The sequence below is a fragment of the Charadrius vociferus genome, unplaced genomic scaffold (assembly GCF_000708025.1).
Source record: "Charadrius vociferus isolate BGI_N301 unplaced genomic scaffold, ASM70802v2 scaffold3, whole genome shotgun sequence".
Lineage (NCBI taxonomy): Eukaryota > Metazoa > Chordata > Aves > Charadriiformes > Charadriidae > Charadrius > Charadrius vociferus.
Genome location: NW_009647748.1, coordinates 1,862,408 through 1,881,556, shown reverse-complemented (window position 1 = coordinate 1,881,556; position 19,149 = coordinate 1,862,408). Strand labels below are relative to the sequence as shown.

General features: G+C 44.1%; 1 protein-coding gene across 2 annotated transcripts in view; it reads right to left on the bottom strand.

The window, feature by feature from the left end:
- Positions 1 to 1,731: 1,731 nt before the first annotated feature.
- LOC104283843 (neuron-specific protein family member 2) overlaps positions 1,732 to 19,149 on the bottom strand; it is a 35,842-nt gene continuing 18,424 nt past the window's right edge. The window contains exons 3-4 of one of the 2 annotated variants that reach the window (XM_009882074.1): positions 4,051 to 4,161; positions 1,732 to 2,471 (exon numbers count right to left, since the gene is read on the bottom strand). In XM_009882074.1, coding sequence (XP_009880376.1) covers positions 2,280 to 2,471; positions 4,051 to 4,161 — 303 coding nt within the window. In that variant the 3' untranslated portion in view covers positions 1,732 to 2,279. The remainder of the gene's footprint in view (positions 2,472 to 4,050; positions 4,162 to 19,149) is intronic. The other variant, XM_009882073.1, reaches the window with a different exon arrangement.

Sequence of the window (19,149 nt, the reverse complement as noted above, 5' to 3'; positions counted from 1 at the left end):
CCTGCAGCACTCTTTTTGTAACGACCCTTCTGAAGGAGCCTGCTCCAGCATAGATGAACACTTGCACTGGGAGTAGATGGCAAAGACAACATTGCTGCCAGCCAAAGTTTCTATCATTCGTTGGCCTTAAAATGAGAAGGGAGGGGAGGACCCTCCATAAACTCAAGAACCACCAACAGAAGATCAGCTTGGCTTTAATTCATGTTTTGCTATTTGCAATTGAAAAATGGGCAGGCAGGTAGGGGATAAACCCCCAGTGATTAAAGGGGAAAATGTCAAGCTGTGGAAATGCCTCCTGAAAGCCAGAGCCACCTCAGGACCCGTGCAAAGGTGCAGTCCCCACTGCAGCCACGCTCAACAGCACCAGGAACACAGACATTGCCACCCACCACCTCCCAGCCCACAGCACGGGTCGCCCAAAAAAACCTGCCGGAGCCACAGAGACACTCAGTCACATCTAGCTTTATTTTAATCCCGTCAGAAAAGTTCAAGAATTACACCAAAAAATACTTCAGTCTCTGCTACCTACTGACAAAAAATACACCACAAAATTATAAACTGTTCAGTGGTTTTGCTGGAGTTTTCATTGTTGGTGGAGGGGGTGGTTTGTACATTTTGAGTGAGAAATGAATTTACAGGTGGAAGGGGAAGGAAGAATAGGAAATCAGACAATGGCATTTGGCACTACATTTTTAGCTACACTATACAGTTATTTATCATGATGCCTGTTAGGACTGAGGAGTTCTGCCCTCATTTACACCCTCTAGTGTCTATGTATGCGAAATGGAGGACAAAACTGCCCAATGCGGGGGAAGAAGGGGCCAGTTCCTAATTTCCATCCCAGTCTAGCGACAAATCTGAAAAAGCAGCCTTAGTCAAATGTGAGCCTTGCCCTCCCTGTGCTCTCTGCTCCTGTTCTGACTCTGTTCAGTCTCACCCTGCCTGCACTACTGAGGAGCAGAGCCGCTTTGCACCAACGGCTTGCAGCTCTGAAAAAAAGAGAATCTTTTTTTTTTTTTTTTAATCCCACCACTCTGCACTAATTGCACATGCCATTTGTGGGGAGAGGATGTTTTACATTGGCCAGGACTGGATCAAGATTGGGGTCTGGTCTGTGTTTGCAAGCAGAGATTTGATGGGACCCTTATACCCTGAGAGCATGCTACGGCCATCCCTCTCTAATTACCTGGAAAGCCATTAAATACTGAAGTATCTGAAGCTGAAGGAGGGAAGCAAGAGCATCCCATTTCATGGGATGAAAAGTTAGAGACTTAGTTAGTTTCTCTAACTGAAACTAACTTAGTTAGTTTCTCTAACTGAAAAGTTAGAGACTCGATACTCTTCTATACTATCACCAGTCTTGAGAGGCTCCTCAATTAATAATGGCATTTCTTTGTCTCTTGGTGACCCTCAGGAAAGAGGTCCCAAAGGATGAAGCCTCATGTAAATTGCCATGCAGGAAATCTGTGCCAGAAGCAGAAATAAAGCTCTGATCTCCTGATTCCCAGTCCCGTGCTCAGAAGTATATTCATGATTTCACTATAGCAGCCTCTGTCCTGTCCATTCTGCTCCATATCCCAACAGCAACCAGGATTTCAGCCTCAGAGCCCAGCTGAGATCACCAGCACAGTGGCAGCTCTCTACGAATGCCTAGATCTTTCTGGATTAACCTAGGCCACTGTGCAGGGGTGTGTGTGCATGTGTGTTTGCATGTGTGTATGCTTGAGGGAGGAGGGGATGCTTGTATTTCTCTGTCAGCCAATGAACACTGATGCTAGATTCGATTTGACAGCAAAATATCCCCCCTTTGGCAAGCTAAACAACATCACAATGTCTCTGTACCAGGTTCTTTCTACCCCTCTCTCTAAAGGGTTTCAGCTGTTCCTTCACTGCATGTGACTTCTCTGTCACAGCTTTCCAGCAATGATAAAACTTTGTGAGATTCTCTTTGCTGCTTTTATCCTCTCTGGCTGTTTATCTAATTTGCTTTTTTTGTTTTTTAATTTCTTTTTCTAACAAATAGTTAAGCAATGATTTAAAAATATTTTTACATCGTAAGATACAGTCAACATCAAACATGCCTTTGTACAAGAGCTCGACTCGGTTACAAATCAACAAGAACAATGCACGAAAAGAAATATCCATTAAGATGACTCCTGCACTTGGGTTTTATTTATTCCTCTCGTGCTGTTTTCACAGCACCCTCAGCTACAGCAATGCAGTATAGACATGGTGTTGTCCCCCCACCCTCTTACTCTGCCCATCATCACTCGTTAACTTTAATGACCTTCTGTCTTGGCAGCCTTGGCTTCGTGGTTTACCGATCCTGAAGACAGCCAGGGCGATACAGCCCGGGAGCTGGTCTGCTTGGCCATGCTGTAGTGGCTGATGACGGTGTAGAACCTGCCCCGGGAGTTGGAATCCTGTGCGGAATAGTACGCATCCAGCGAGGCCGGGATGCACCGCTTGTGCTGGAAAGGGGAAGAAAGCAAGAGAATAAAGAGTGGTCCCATCACTCTCAAGCTCTCGCTTTAAAACTCTCAGGGTTAGGTGTCTGCATAGATGACGTTTGACTCAGACTTGCTGCAGTGAGAGCATCTGCTGCGCAGCCCCGACTGCCTTTCAGCGCCGTGGGAATGCACAAAGTTTAGAGTCGGGCAGCAGCCTTCAAAACCTGTTGCTATTGGCAACCCCGGTTGCAGGCTGATTTCATCCATGGATGGGAAATGAGGACTGCAAAATGAAGGTCTGACTGGTTTGGTACGTTACTGGCATGCACAGAGGCCGAGGCCCCTTGCTGGAGTCCTAGCAGGGCTGGCTGAGCAGCTCTTATCACGTGCTGGACCGAAAGCTCTGTAGAGTGAAGTCCAGAACTAATCCTCAGACCAGCAGAGGACAGGCAGAGGCAGAGTAAGCTTCTGACGTGCTGCTCTGTTACAGTGTGTTATCTCTGACCTCGAGGATGACCACCTTGGTCGGGGATGGTAGGAAGCGTAGCCCAACCGGCAGCCCTTGTCAGAGCTTCTTGTCTGTGCAGACACTGCCCGTGCATCTCCGCTGGGCCAGGGCAGACACTTGTGTGCTCAGAACTGCACAGACAAAACAATTTGCTTTGCAACAGCTGTAAAAGAGCAATGAAATGGTAACGAATGTTGGACTGGTTGGGATTCATGGGAGTCGAAGTAGCACCAAGGACACAAGGGGCCCCAGGTATAATTATTAAATTATGAGACACCCCAACTTCCAGTTTAATGTGACGAGCTGAAATCTGAGTCCAAAACCTTTAATCTCTTCAGAAGTTCAGGTCTGGATCTGATTCTGAAATTCATGACTCTATCCTAACTTCATTTTTATATAACCTAAGAGAATAATTCACAAAGACTAATACACCAACATCCTTACTCCATTTTCCAGCCCACAGACTACTCGCAGTGTGGTCAAGACTCCTGTGAGTTTATGAGTTTATTCACAGTAAGGAGTAAGTGAACTATTTTGCAAACTTTTGTTTGTTTTTTTTTTTTTAAATCTCAACAGACCAGGCAAATAGTTCTCTGTGAATATGCAATATAAAATCACTGAGCAGCAGGGCTTTAGCAATTAAGTTATATGGTTTTGTTCTTGATAGAGGGTCAAAAGCACCTTAAAACGAACTACATGGGCAAATTCGTATTTCTTTCACAAAGGACACATGTGCCAGCACTCTGGGAGTTTGCTTTGCACTAAAATGTATGCCAGTAAACCTCAGTCACTTGAACGTGTGGGAAGCAAATGCGGGATTCCAGCTGCAATAAATCCATTCACAAATATGACGGATTGTTCCTGAACATCTGTCTGTAGTGTTCACCAAATGCTAATCCCAACAATTTCAGTGTAACAGTAGCTGACGGGGGCAGATGCAAGTCCACATTTCCCATAACACTTTTCCCCTTTCAACACATTCTTGCCAAATGTTCTGTTTGGCGTGGTCAAAAAAGCAGACTAGACTGTAACCATGTAGTGAATTAGAGTCTATCATTATCTCAGGCAATTCATCCATCTGAAGTTTCTTACCTTATAAACAAATCCATCTGGGCAACTGTGGTCGTAAGTAAAGGCTTTGTACACCACAAGAAACACTATGCAGGCAAGGAATGCAAGAGCCAGACTTATGAGAATAGTGACCTACAAAAGAGGGATAATGTTACTCTACATATGTTAAAATGGCATATGAGCAACCTCATAATTAAATGACTTATAGTAACAGCCATGCTAACAGACTGCAGTCTTCACTCCACTGTGCAGTACTTAACTAAGCATGGTAATTGAATGAATGCTAGATCCAATAGCCTTGAATTCTCACATCATTTCCATCCCCCGCAGACCTTCGGGAGTGCACATTCCTGTGTTTAACCCCTTGCAAATGTATGGGTTTTACTGAGGCATTTGGAGTTCTCGGTGGCTTTTCGTTCCCATGCTCTCAGCTGTTCAACCAACAGCATCATCTGTTGGCTCAGCAGGATCCACCAGCAGCCAGAGTCCACATTTGGGGTCTAATCTGTGCAGATAAACTGCCTCATAACCATGGCGACATCCCGCTTTTCTGATAGCAGAGGTAGCTGAGCAGGTAGGAAGAATGAAGCCCTTGTAGCACACATCCCTTTGTGCCTTCTGGGCGATGTGACAAGGATAAGTTGTACCTTGCAAAAGGGAAGGCGGGAGAAAGGGAATCCTTCTCTATTTATCACAGCTGTAAAAGGAGAATACCCCAACCACCGACAAAGGCCAAGCATGCAAATCCTGCAGCATGTCCAAGAGCAGATGCCAGTGCTGGTGGAACCAGACGAAATACCCTCTTTCAGGCCCAATTATTCCCCCTCTCCTCATTCCCAAGCAGGTTCCTTTGCTGCACCATTCTGTTTCTCTGCTGTAGCTCCCTTCTCTCCAGTCCTTCCAGGTCCCCCGTAAATTGTGCATTCAACAGCAAGTTTCCTGGCTCCATCCACATGTCTGGACTAAGGCCCCGATCCTTGATTTTAGCTGCGCTGTGCCCTCCCTAAGGACTGAGCAAGGGTCCCAAACGCACTCTTGTTCTCCCCTTCCCCAAAGGTTTCTTGGTCCCAGCTGGCAATTCAGCAAAACGCAGCATAAAAGGCTGTGAACTTCTACTGCCTAAATTACAGCAACCCATCCTGTCAGGACTGTTGTCGCACACTGTTCTGGATTGGCACGAAAAGAATATCATAACCCCTGGGGCTCCAGTGTTACCATGCAAACTAGAGTTCCTAATCAAATGAACTCACTTGCAGAGATGATGGGGGTGGGGAGGGGGCACAGCAGTAGGGGAAACATTTAAAGCTGTTGCACAGCCAGCAGCATGGGCAGGGAGCAGTAGCAGCAGCTCCCCAGTTTCCTCTGGCTCGCTGGGACTGGGCACCAGCAGCTCACATTCTGCAGGATGGGAAAGGGGCTACAACGTTCTTGTGAGCTGTGAGAGCTCACGCTGAGGAAGTTCCTACAGCAGAAGTTTTAGGTCAGGCATGGGTTTACAGGAGGGATAGTGATCAAAGAGGTTTTTTCCTACCTACAACCTCAACCTGTTTGCTTCTGAATCCCACTTTCCCATCATGGTACCAGAAGCCATGCCCAGGGCTTCATATTTTCCCTGGTCACACCAAAACCCATCTACTGAGAGAACGGCAATGGTAGGACATGGCAGGGACCGTGTGCCTGCCCCAGCTAACGCCCCTGCCTGCAGGCATGCTACCACAGTACCACGCATGTGTTCATCCTCCAAAATGTGCCGCCAGCCCAGTATCAGGGCTGCACCTACCCGTACTAAAGGCAATCATTATCATTTACTGCCCTAGCAAGGAAGAGCCACAAAATTTTCAGCTCTATCTAGTCACTCAGGGTTCATCCACCCTTTTGCTGTTACAGTTGCGTCACAATCTTCTTTATTTTGTTGCATGGGTGTTCAAGGAAATTGAATAGTAGGTACAGGCAGAAGTTTTCCTCTGCTATGATATAGGAGACTGGTGATGGTAGAAAGCGGGGAAACAGAGATAATTCCTACAGTATAGTGGACAGGCTTGTCAAGAACAGCAGCTAATAAAGAGCAAACTGGCCACATCCCAGAATTCATCAACATAGTATTATTAATATAACAATGATATTACATAATATTAGTAATATTATATCAATAAAGATATACTAATTGCTTAATATTGGTTCACACTGAATTTTGCTCTATTTCTTTCCTGCAGTCATCATAGCAGCTGTAATTCTGAGAACCTGTATGATATGCAATCCCTGCACAGACTCAAAGGGGCCACTGTAATTGCTTGCAGTGCAGGAAAAGAGTTCTCACCCTCATCAATCCTGCAGAAAGATGCACTGCCTGGTGAGATGTATTCCTACATCACACACAGCACATTGGGACTATTACTCAGAGAAGGTACAGCAGCTCTGGCAATGCCACCTGCAATGCTGGAAGATCCAGAGCTACAATTCTGGTGGCTGTTTGAAGACAAAAAGAAAGAGTGAAGGTAAATCTGCATGTGTGGTGTTAAATCTGAGCCGCCACATCCTGTTCAAAACTCAGGAAAGAGAGCGCTGAGGAGTCTGTATCTAGCAGGAAAGATTTATAAATTCATTGTTAAGTAAGAATATTTTAGAATAAAGTGTAAAAAGGTAGCAAGATTGGGGCTAACAGGCGTTTCCAGTGATGAACAGTTCACTGAAGCCCCGACCTGCCTTTTAGAATAACTGCTCATATTAACCTCCTCCTTGGGGCCCAATCTGCTGCAAAATGGGCCAATTAAGCAAAAGGCAGCTGCAGAGGGAGAAGCACTTACTGCTGGATCTCATCAGAGAACATGTGTAAGAGAGTCCTGGTGTGCTGAAAAGGTAGCTGGTAGAAAAGGAGTACAGTTGTATGAATTGCACTAGTCTGACGAAGAAAATATGGGTTCCACCTCCTCTCCATCAAAGCACACTTGCCTGCAAGTTTGAATAGAAATATTTCAGACCAGCTTTATGGTAGCCGATGGGTTCCCAACCTGGGGAAGCCTTGTCCCTATTCATAGAGGGAGAAGTCTCAGTCGGATTCAAGGGAGATGGAAATGAAATTTGCCATGATTTCTGCCCCCAAAAGAAGTCATATTACAGCTGAAAAAAATGAAAAGAAGTCACTTTGAAAAAGTATAATCGCCAAGGAGAGACTTCCCGGATTAAGTGTGCCAACTGTTTCCATACTGTTTCAACAGAAAACCTGGGAAAAAAGACACCCCTGCAAAAAGACCTATCACAACCCAGCTCTGGCAGACCAATGTGGAAGAACACTTCCCCCTGTAGAACAGATGTTCATCAACTCTTCCCCATTTAAAAAGGGAGCATGTTAGGCCTGGTACTTCCTCCAACAACAATGTATGTAGTAATACAAAGATGACAATGACACAAGTCTCCTTTGAGGTTAGTTTGAAGGCAAGACGTGCATCTCGCTCTACCAAAGCCAATACTTAGAGGGCAGCCCTGGCTAGAAATTCAGAAAATTAATTTGGTTGCTCTGCCCTGAATACAATGTACAACGAAAAAAGAAATCTTGCTTGGGTTAAGCTGAAGGAACAAACTTGTGCTCAGGGCAAAGGAAGAGACAAAGGGCAATGAAGTTACACCGAATGCCATCTGGGAATGCATAGAGTGTAACTTAGTGACAAAGTACCTCTTGATCCTGAGCAATATGAAGCTGCTCATCCTCTAGCTGTCTTTAGTAAATACAACCTTCATCGTCAGGGTCAGCAAAAGCTGCACACCAGCAGAACGCATACACCCTGTGCTACGATTCCTCCCGCCCTAATGTCTACCTGGTTCCTTTCTCCCCCTCTGCATCCCCATTTGCTCCATCCCAGAGAGATCCATCAGGGCTGACTGCACCCAGAGAAGAGGCTGTGAAAGGAGAATATCCCTCAATGGTGGGATGTCTCTCTCACCCAAAATGCCTTTGTTTCTGCCCTCCCCAGGAGTTGCCACTAAAGTTGCTCTGAAGGCTTCTCACTCTGAGTCAGTTAAAATGTGCGAGTTCTTCCTTTAGCCTTCAGAAAAACAAAGAACCAAGCTGTCTGGAGCGAGAATGAACATCTCTTCTTTTGTTTAATCCCACGTACATGCACAGCCTATGGAAATGACCATCAGTAATATGATTTGACTGGTTCCTTTCCTCTTGTCTGCCCACTGAGCCCCTAAAAATAATAAATTCCCCTCTGCTCTGTCGCTCCGCTCCAGCAAAGCGCTGACACCCAATTCATTACCTCCCAGGAGCAGGTCCCTCCGCTGAGCTCTCCCCTCCTCCGGGGTGTAATTGAGCCCATTCTCACCTCCCTCCTGCGTTTCATGCACTTGCAAAATTACAGCGTGACACAATATTACACATGATGATACATAGTGTAAAATTGCTCTTGGATGAAATGTCATGTAAGACATTAAAACCCAGAGGAAAGGGAAGAAAAATCCACGCCAGAGCTAAGATCCACCTCTCCAGCTATTCCAGAGCATACAAAGCTTCATTAACATTCAAACACCAAAAAATCACAGAGCTGCAATACCTAATAAACCTCCACTTTTTTTTATGATTAACATGAACCTTGGCAGTCTCTAAGCAATATAAACACTCACAGAGGGGAAATAAAATTTAGTGAGCAGATAAAACCTAGAAGTGCTGCAGGCATGAATCTGTCACGTGTGACTGCTCCAGTGGGTAAAAGAAGGAAGGGGGGGGATTTGCCTGCCCTTTCCCCAAAGCCTTATATGATTCCCAAAGGTTCCCTTCAGAGGGGAGTGTCTGCTGGAATGGAGAAGTAAGAACATCATTACCACACCAAAAAACTCCCCATCCTCCACAAAACATGGAAAGAGGCCCTTAACGTCCGTGAAAGATGATGTCAACAACAGCGCACTTGGCTTGGTTCCTCTCCACCTTTCCCATCGATGAAGCACATGTGCATTTTCACAACAGCACCAATAAAAAAAATAAATATATCCTTATCAGGCAACAGGACATAAGTTGCCACTAGGTTTTGCTCCAGTGAGATGATACCTAATTGCAATGGTGTTCCAGGTAACCTGGCTTTCATGATGTCCATCAAAGTCTCCTTCTTACTCTCTGATTTCAACTGCTGCCTGTGATTTTTTTTTCATCAAAAAATCCCTTTTTCCCTCTCTAGAGACAATGAAAAGCCTTATTTAAAAACAAACCAGAGAACAATGCCACATCCAAACAACAGGGCATTCTTTTGATAGCCTTTTCCATTGCAAGGTTTCTACGATTTTATTCCTTATTGTTTTCCTTGGCAAAAAAATTTCTGCTTTATGCCCTTAGCTTTCAGAGAGGGTGTGCACCCTTCACTCCCTATGGAAGTCAAGAAGAGCGGGGAGCTGCGGGTCCCTCCAAGAATCGAGCCTCAGGGGCTTTGACAGCAATACTGATAACCTGCTGAGCTGCAGAGCCGGCAGGGAGCTCCACACCAAAACTGGGCTGGTACTGCCTGTCACATAAACCAGTGAGGTATTTCGGTGCCCTGGAGGCCTGGGGAACCTGAACTCTCTGAAAAAACCTGGGGGGAAAAAACGAAGTGGAGGAAGGCAGATCCTGATCAGAGATTGATGGGAATGCCACCGCACAGAGCAGATATTCATAAGGAAGGATTTTCAGGCAGTGTAAATGGGGGAAGGGTCTGTCAGCAGATGGCAGTTCCCTCAAATTTATGCACTGTTTGAACTGAGTCGACAAATATTATTTTTCCCAGTGGGGACTGGATGCAGACGGCTCTCTATTAGTATTCAGCATCCAACCTGTGCTGGTGAGTTGTCGGGGGGGTGGTGGTTTTGTTCCCACTTAAGCCACATATTACTTGCATTAGCAGCTGGAGGAACAGAACTTATAATTGTGGCCCTGGTGGCAGGGCTTGTCATTCCACCTTTATGTTTTGTTCGCAGGGTCCACTGATGGTGTCACACACTGTGAGGACTCAGTATAAAAATGGCTAAAAAAATTGGATAGGGGGAGAAAATAACACAGGCGTTCAAATGCAAGCCACCAAATGGTGAAACACAGAAGAAGACATCCTACAAAGCTCTGAAGCAACACCTTTTGAAAGAGTAAAGGGTTGTTTTTTCTAACCCAAACCACAATTAATCTATGAAATTAATCACAATTAATCTAACAAATTTATTCTGTACAATATGGTCGGCAGGAGAAGCTCAGTAAGATTCCACAAAGATGAGACATTCATATGGAGAGCCTCCATATGGCTTGAAGTAGGGCTTAATAAAACAAAAAGCACAGCCCCTTCTTCCCCCTCCAAGTTCTCATATTTGATGACATAAAGCATTCACTTAGACCCAGATCCACAATGGCAGTCAGGCATCTAAATCTCCTTCAGTTTCCTAAAGCACACTAGAATCAGTAGTCACCTTCTGTAGGCTCAGGTGTCTTCAGAGGGGTAAGAAATTGTCCATTTTGGATTTTCACACATCGCTCTGACACATCTGCCTCTGGGTCACTAAAATGGGTTTCAAATGAGATGGTCAGCTAGTCCGGTACAGCACTGCAATCCTTGCACTCCAGTACTAAAGCTCAAACCCATCGCTGCTCATACTCAGGCAGCAGCCTTATCAACCGCTGTTTAAAATTCATGTGGAAAATCACTGTGCTCCCTTTCTTTGGGGGGAAAACAGCTGCATTCAGAATAGCTTTGGAGGAACTCAGCAAGTACCACCTGCTGTTCGTGGATCAGTCATAAGCCTCAGGTGCCCAGGTGTTTGAAACCACCCTCCATTTGCCACCTCAGTGCAGCAGTTCTCAGGATGCAAACAGATGATGTGATGATCTCTATCGATCTGTCTGAAGAAAACAGCGCAGAATATCTCTTCCGTGCTCATGCAACTCTTGTGAGAGGCTAGCAAGCAGGGGTTTCATCAGTGTGGGTGGCACTTCTTAGATATCAGGCACGATTTTTTTTCTAAACCCGGCAAATAAATGTTTGACTCTGGACACCTTTCCCACTGCTCAAGGCATGCAAAAATGCTCAAAAATGGGAGTACAGCCAAGAAGATGCCACAACCAGGAAAAGCATTGCTGTCTATAGGAAAACCAGACAGACAAGCAGCACCCAGAGAAGAGTTAATACTCTCAGAGTGAAGAATTGTGTGTTACCGTGAAGGAGGTCAGTTTAATGCCCAGGTAAAGACTATTTACCATGGAAAAATCCCTACAGAATTCTGCAGTCTTCCTAGTCTTAGCAGCTGTAATGTGAATAAGGGACCTCAGAAGCCAGACACCTCTGTCCATTCCTGCACTGCAGTCTCATTCTCTTCATATTCAAGTTTGTCAGGAAAGGCTGCCACTGCCAATGCCATGTCTGGTTCTCCAAGATACCTTCAATGTGGCTGGGTACTGGGAAATTTTGTGACCTTTAATAGGCAATTCAGTTGAAGACATTCTCTTTGTTTCTAATTTTCTCTTTGTAGAAGAAGAAAGACTCTGACTGAGGCAAAATTTGTTACATGAAAAATTGGCAGAAATTCTGTCAAGGTTATTTTCACAGAAGGGCATAAAAGCAATAAGGGCAGCAAGGCTCTTTCCATAGTTTATGGCAATGCCACTACACCTGGAAACCTATCCATCCATTGACAACCTAGTTAACTTGCATGCATGGAAAAAAAAATCACAAAATCATCAATCCATTTGCCACAGGGCCAGTCCCAGAGGTCCTGCTGCTCAGTAGGAAGGTTTCAGCTGTAAGGGCATCTCACTATACGCTCATACATCTCATTATAAGGATTTCTGCTTGACAGTGTAAAATTCAGGAGGGTAATTTTTTCCTTTCATCCCATAACATCTTCCACCTGATAATTAGATGTAAGATCGACAACATTAGATCTCGACATGAAAGCTACAGCTAAAGTGAAAAGACTCAGGAGCACTTCCCAGCTCCCAGATCCAGCTGTCTATCCTAGCTGCCTCCCACCTGTATGCCAGGAAGAAATCCAAGTGTGAGCCACCCCATCATTTGAATCCAGGTTGCTTTTGTAAGAAAACCTAGGAATGTAGGCAGGGAGGGAGCCACAGGCTGACAGGACACTCAGATGCATCGACCAGGGGGATAAGGAGTCTGAAATACACTCCAAGAAGAGCTGCTCTACTGTTTAGACTCAGCCAAAGAAATGGTGTGGTGCATTGCCCAGCTCCCTGTTAAACAGCCTAATCTGTTCTGCAGATGAAAATTATTTGGCTGCACTTCTCCAAAAATGGCATTTCACTCACAGTTTTTAAAAATCTTTGTGTAATAAGAAGTTGCTGGGTTTTGCTGATTTTATCAGGGGGGTGGGGTGGTGGTGTTGGTCCTTTATCTTAGAATTCATAAACATAAACCAATTTGGCTGCAATTCTGCTAGGAACAGTGAACACCATCCATGAGGATGGTATAATCTTGGGGTCCAAAAACATCTCACATCTGCTCCACTATTCCATGGGTTGCTTTCAGCCCACACAGCCCAGCAATCAAAGTCCAAAAAACTCACAGAGTAGAGAAAAGAGAAGGTAATTTCTCCAACTACCCTAAAGCCTCAAAGGTATCCCCTTGAAACAGCACTAGCTGTCTTTCAGGCCATTTGCTATTCCTGCCATGTCCCTGTTGGCTCTACCCATGTCTGCATACACCACCCCACCATGACCACACCAGTGAACTTCTCCAAGTTCGCAAATCTTGAAGAGAAACATCTACCTTCTGAGATGACTACATATCCACCAGCAATTCTTCTGCTCTGCACCTTGTAATACTGTGAGTGCAGCACGAGTGTGGAACAAGAACACCGTGTTTCTAAGCAATTTGTCAAATAATTAAATTATGCACACAATAACTAGCTGGCTCAATTATATTAGCCAGTCTCCATCATGTAATATAATTTCTAGTGGCTGTTTAGGCACTAATAGCCTCAGATCTTTTTAACTGTGTCTGGTGCCAGCTGCGGTCTGCATGACGTCTTTCTGTGCCAAGTCAAATCCCTTGAATGGAAAATTCATGGCTCAGTTTCCAAGCCCCCGCTCCTTATGGAACTTCTAAAAAGCCATTTTCAATAAGGATGCTTCAACCGTTGAATATTAGTGAATTTCTACTTCAGTAAATAAAAAGCTGTTTGGTTTGCTTTTTCTTTTCTGCCATTTAATGGCATAAGAAAATGCTTCATCAGAATAGGTTGGTATATTGACATGCTATAATATTGTTTCTAGGAACGCCAAATAAATACATGGCCTACTACATACTCTACATAGGTGTTTAAATGTCTTTTTCCCCTCTTCCTACAAGAATATTTTCTTCCTTTTTCAACCATCATTCCCTCCTTATTTCTGTGACTCTGCTACCTTCAAAAGAGAAGCAGCAAAATTTAAACAAAACCCCAAAATTAAACAAGTGGGGTGACTCAGGAACACTGCTTATGAAAGTGCTTTTCTTCCCAAACCCATGGTCCTAATAACACCTGACATACCATTTCATGAGCTGAGCAATGCTGGAAGAGGCTTCTTTCCAGATCACTAATTTGAGATGGTTTTTCAATTAGTGGGATTGCAGCAGACAGATACATCATCTCCACCGCTAACCCTTCATCAGCGACACGCTGCAATTTCCCATGGCATAGTGCAAAGCCTTGGCTGTGACATTTCCTGCGGTCACTTCATGTGGGACATGACAATGGATGCCTCAGCTCATCAAAGGCCCTTTTTAAATGCATTAAGAGGAATACAAGATAAATCAAGTAATCAATAAAATGTCTATTTGCCTACCCTTTGCCTGCCAAGACTCAACCTCTGAAGAGTCTCATACATGCAAAATCTTCCCCTCTCCCTGCTTCCCTCACACTGGATTTGGTGCAGGGAAAGCATTAGGAGCCCTGAGTAAGAACAGGTTCGGGGATTAGCACATGGCAACAGACCTGGGAAATGCAGATTGCGTTCCTTGCCCTGCTTTCCTGGACACCTGACACACACTCAGGTCCAGCTCCACTGCTTGCCCCCCACTGGTACTCACAGACACCCCAGCAAGATCCACCCAAAGCTGCAAGCATCAAAGTCCCCAAAAGCTTGGCTTTTTCTGGGCCCATGTGTGCAAAACCACCCAAGCACCAACACTATCCCACCGCCAAGGGTCAGGCTGGTTCCAGGGAAAAGCTGAGGTCTGTCTGCTTTATGAAATTACCTTCTTCCACAGGCAGGGCAATTTTCAAAGCAAATCGTTCAGACTTGAGTATTGATGTACTGGGCACAAAATGGTATTCCTCCAGGCATGTTTTCTTGTGTATTTGCCTCTTCCATCACTTTCTTAACATTTTGATTTTACATCTGACACCACCATTTTCCCCATCAGCCATCAACAACGGAAGACTGGGTTTAAAAAAGCACAGAACAATTTAAGCTCTTTATATGCCAGGGCAGAAGATAACTTTCCCCCACTACTCCTCAGTCCCATGGACTTCTTAGATAAAATGAAAGCAAAGGTCAAGCTTGCACAAATTAAAACACCTTTGTTCAGTGCACTCTTGTGGTCAAAAAAAAAAAAAATCAATTGGAAGCTCACTCCTTACAGAAGGTCAACATATTCACATGCATTTCAGCATCTATGTCTACCATGATGGGTCAGGAAATAAAGTTAATATGGCAGCATTCATGGTCCAGTACACCCATTTCTCTTAAAAACCTTACTATGTGGGTGCTTCATACAAGGACAAAGTGAGGACCTGGCGAGCAAAGCGTCCCCTGGGTAACTTAAGAATTAAAAGTCTTTCCATTTTAAATTAGAAATGTGAAGCTTTATTGCTGCAAATGACTTACAAAAGCTACTCTTTTAAAAACAAACAACAAAAAATGAATAATCTAGCTGATTATGATGCCTTCAAAGGCATGAGGCCAGTTCCATTAGCTGTGGATCTGACCCAACAGGCTTAATACATCTGCAAGTACTAACAAGAGGGAGCTCAGGTCTGTTTAACATTCAATCAGCAGCCTGTGCTGCTTTATAAATAGAGAGAATGAAACATTACATGGAAAAAAATGTACGAGTGAAGCATTTCACTTCCCTGATTATATTTTTTTTTTTAGCATTCTGTGGTTTGGCTATAAGACTCAAAATGCACTTCACGACAGTCAATAAACTTTGCCTTGGCTTCAGTCAGTTGAAAACTCTTTTCTCCTCCGTCCCACTTGGTCCCTTTTGCTACATTAGCCAAACTAGCATTAAGCATATTTCATTCCACCTCAAATGCTGACAAGAAAATTACTCAACAAATAGGGTTTACTGTGGGGTGGCAGAGGTACCAGAAGGAAACATGGCATTGTATTTTTGAAGACAAAGACACAGTGTAAGAAATCATTCAGACTAAATGGAAACTGCAATTACATTTTGTAATTAGCGGAATGGGTATCTCCATGCAGTCCCTTATGAAAATCTTTTTCAAGCATTTTGTTCCAAAGCAAAGGGTCAGTTGAGGTTTCTGTTCTGTTACTCCTTTCATCCTCCAATATACCATGATCTGGAGAATTTAGATTCAGCAGGTCTACCCCAGAAACCCTTAGTCACGTGAATATTCGCTGTGACTTCCATTTTTAGATGTTTTCTGCATAGCAATTAACTTTCTTCTTCTCTCCAAAAATCATTTAAAGGAAAAAAATAACCCCGAACAAATCTCTTCAGCTGATTACTCTGTCAGTGCTCCCAGATGGCAAAAATAAAATATATTTGAGGTCCTTTATCTGACTTTGCAAAAGAGTATGTGTATGTGTTTCTGTAAAAAAGAATATAAAACAAGAATACACTTTAAGGAATGGTCCGTTTCAAATAAAAACCATGTCTTTTTTTTTTTTTCTTTGCTTTGCTAAGTGGTCCCTAACCCAGTCACACAGAGCACTCTAGTTAAATCAAAATATACTACTCTTGCATGTGTTTTTGACACAGAATCTCTTCCTGGCTTTACCTTCTTGGGACCTGGCCTGTACCAGAAAGCCACGTATTAGCTGGGAACTCTTACAAAACCCACAGACTTTTACCCAGACAGGGGAAAGCTTGCAGGGTTTATAGCACCATACCTGGGGACGTGATCAGAAATACCTGTTCTCTGGCAGCTGAGCCGCAAATTCACATTCCGTTCATCCTCACAGCTCCAAATTGTCACTGATGATCACAAATGCCTCCATCAATCTACCTCCATGCAAGCTGTGAGACCAACTAGGACAGATATGACCCATCCTCTTCTCTGCCCATTACAGCCAGAGGAAGAGAAGAATGATTTCTGAGCTCAGGCAGAAAGATGATGAGCAACATTTCTCACTTCCTTTCATATACACACATGAGAGTCTGAATCCATGCAGGTGCTAGTTTGCTTCAGATGTAAGTAGATGCAAGGCCAGGCAGGGCTGGGCAGTGGATTTGGGAGAAAGAAGAAGAAACTGTGACCCCCTGTACTGCAGTGAAAAATATTCAACCTTCAAAGACAAGGCAAAGAGACAACTCACTCCATCACTGTCTGGAGAAGACTTCGGTGAAATGAGGGCTGCCTGACACCCCTGCAAAAAGAACATGCCCGCTGCATCTGAGCCCACTGGCAAAGGCGATTGCCTGATGATAGTTGAGAATTCCCAAAGGAGTAAGCCTCCAAATCAGACCCTGGAGACTGAAATCAACCCCTTCATACTGACACCTCTCCAAGCCCCTCTTTGAAGGCAAGGCTGAACAGGACACCACTATACATAACATCCCCGATGCTGGTTCCTGAATGCTGTTACCACTGCTCCCCTGTGCCTGCCACCTTTCTGATTTTCCTCCCCTTTGTCCCTTTTTCTCCTGGATCACACAGCCCATCCGAGCGCTGTGCAGCCTGGAAACAACACCTCAGCCACATTAGCAATTATCACCAAAGTGAGAAAAATCTCTGTGTATTAGAGCGTGTTCCCTCCCTCGCGCACCACTCACATTAGTCAGTGTAATGGGATCTTTCAGCAGCCACTCTGCATCTTCCAGATAACCGATGTGATGTGGCAGTCGCCATGGTAACATTGTTATTGTTAGCATTAAAAAGCAGTAAGGAAAATTGTCCTGCTCACACTCAGAGGAGTCATTTCTCTATGGGCTACTCCTGCCCTGTAGTAACTTAACAATTAAAGGAATCTTTAAATTTATTTAGCTATTGAATGGGCACAATGAAAATCACCGTGCCATTTTTCCGGGATTCATTCCTTTGCAGGTTAGAGGAAGAACTATACAAATAAAGCAATAGGCTACAGCTGAAAGCTGAACATCCTATGGAGAAGTTTGCAGGAACCATGGCATGGAAGGGGAGTTTGGGAAGGGGGAGCGGGGAGAAGCAGAAAGAGGAATGCCACATTCGGGGCTGTGTGTGTGTGCAGCAGAACAAGGGAGAGTTGCCACCTACACAGCTGCAACGGTGATGTGCCCTTTAAAAAGAAGGGCAGGGTGGGCAGGTAGACATCTGGGTGCGTTCAGGGAATTGAGGCGTTTCTCAAAGCTATGCTCACAGTACAGTCATTTGGCACACAGCAATTCTCTGCACCACAGTGTACAAGACACCTTGTGCTCATGTCTCAGTGGACCTTACTCACAGAAATAAAGGGATCAAGACCTGCTCCCCACCTTTCTCCACAAGCATGCAAGCCCGAGACTCTCCTTTCCTCTGAACCACGATGCCTGTAACATCAGGCCCTTTCCACTACAAGATCTACCTGAATACCCGGGGGATTGGATGGGTCAGATTCTAGTGGTGCAAGCCGGGGAAGCATCTTCCATTTCAGCAAAGCTATTACCAACAGCAAATCAAGCTCTGGCCCTGGCCCAGAAAAATCTTTCTTAATTAGGAGCCAAGTATTTCAGATACTGGCTTGGTTTTGATAATGAACAATTATTGCATCAATGTCTGTTTTGTAAGGTGTGGCTGGAGACAAACCAATTTCGCTCTAAGTCTTTCATATTAGGTCAGAAAAAATAATTGTTTCAGTATGAGCATTTCAATGACACAAACATTTGAATGGGTTCACTATATTTTAAAAACCTGATGAAAACTGTGGTGAATAATTACATCCACTGGATCTGCATGTATCAGAGCAGTCTCAGGGTGGAGGGAGGAGAGGGTTGATCTAATGATAAGAAATATATTGTCATTGCATACTCAACAGGAACGGATTACACACCCAGTGATTCTGAAAACAGATCTTGCCAACTCGTAGCAAAAAGAATGAAGTTTCCAGTCTTGTTCTGTGACGTAATGATCAATACTTGCAGATGACTTTTCCAGGTAGATAAATTGCTCACAAGAAAACATCTTAAATATCTCAATTTCCCCCCCATACACCCACTCTCAACTTGTTCTGTTAAAGACAAGTACATAGTCTAATTATTCCAATTCTGAAAGACTGATAATCTCAGCTTTCTTAAGAAAATGATCCATGAAAAGGAAAGAACTGTGGAAGACTTGAGAATTCAGATGACTATGGTAGTTTATTATCACCCAGCTAATAGTTATTAAACCATTGTCTCCCTGAAGAACCAGTAATGAATAGCTCTATCGCATTTGGTCATAACAGAGGTCAAACTGGTTGCACGTGAACTTAGTTGTGTAATAAAGAGGGCAATTTGCACAAAACCAGTAACCAACAGGCAGTTGTGTGTGTCAACCCAACACTCTGTGTTGTAAGCCTACGCTGAAAGGCCACTCCAGTGCCTTTTCTGGTACTATTTGGAGATAGAAAAATTTGGGCAAACTCAGGACTAGCACAGGTCTACCTATACTCACTGAGTCTGACTGGATCAAGCACAAAATCCATCAGCAACTATTCTCCAGCTTGTTCTTTCTTAAGCAGGGTGTTGATGTCCTGAACACAAGCTCTAGCTAAGTGACAGTGCAGAATGTGGTTAGAAAACCACTCTTCACCATACAAATGCTTCTGGTTGATTTCTGTGTTATCTGGACTGGTTGGAAGACGAAAGGAGTCACTGGAAACCCTGTCTTCCAGAAATAACAAGATTTTTCGTTCAATGGATAATCTGCTTGAAAGGCAAAAGAGCATTTGTTCTCATTTCATTATTGATAGAAATAAGGGCAGAAACTCACAAG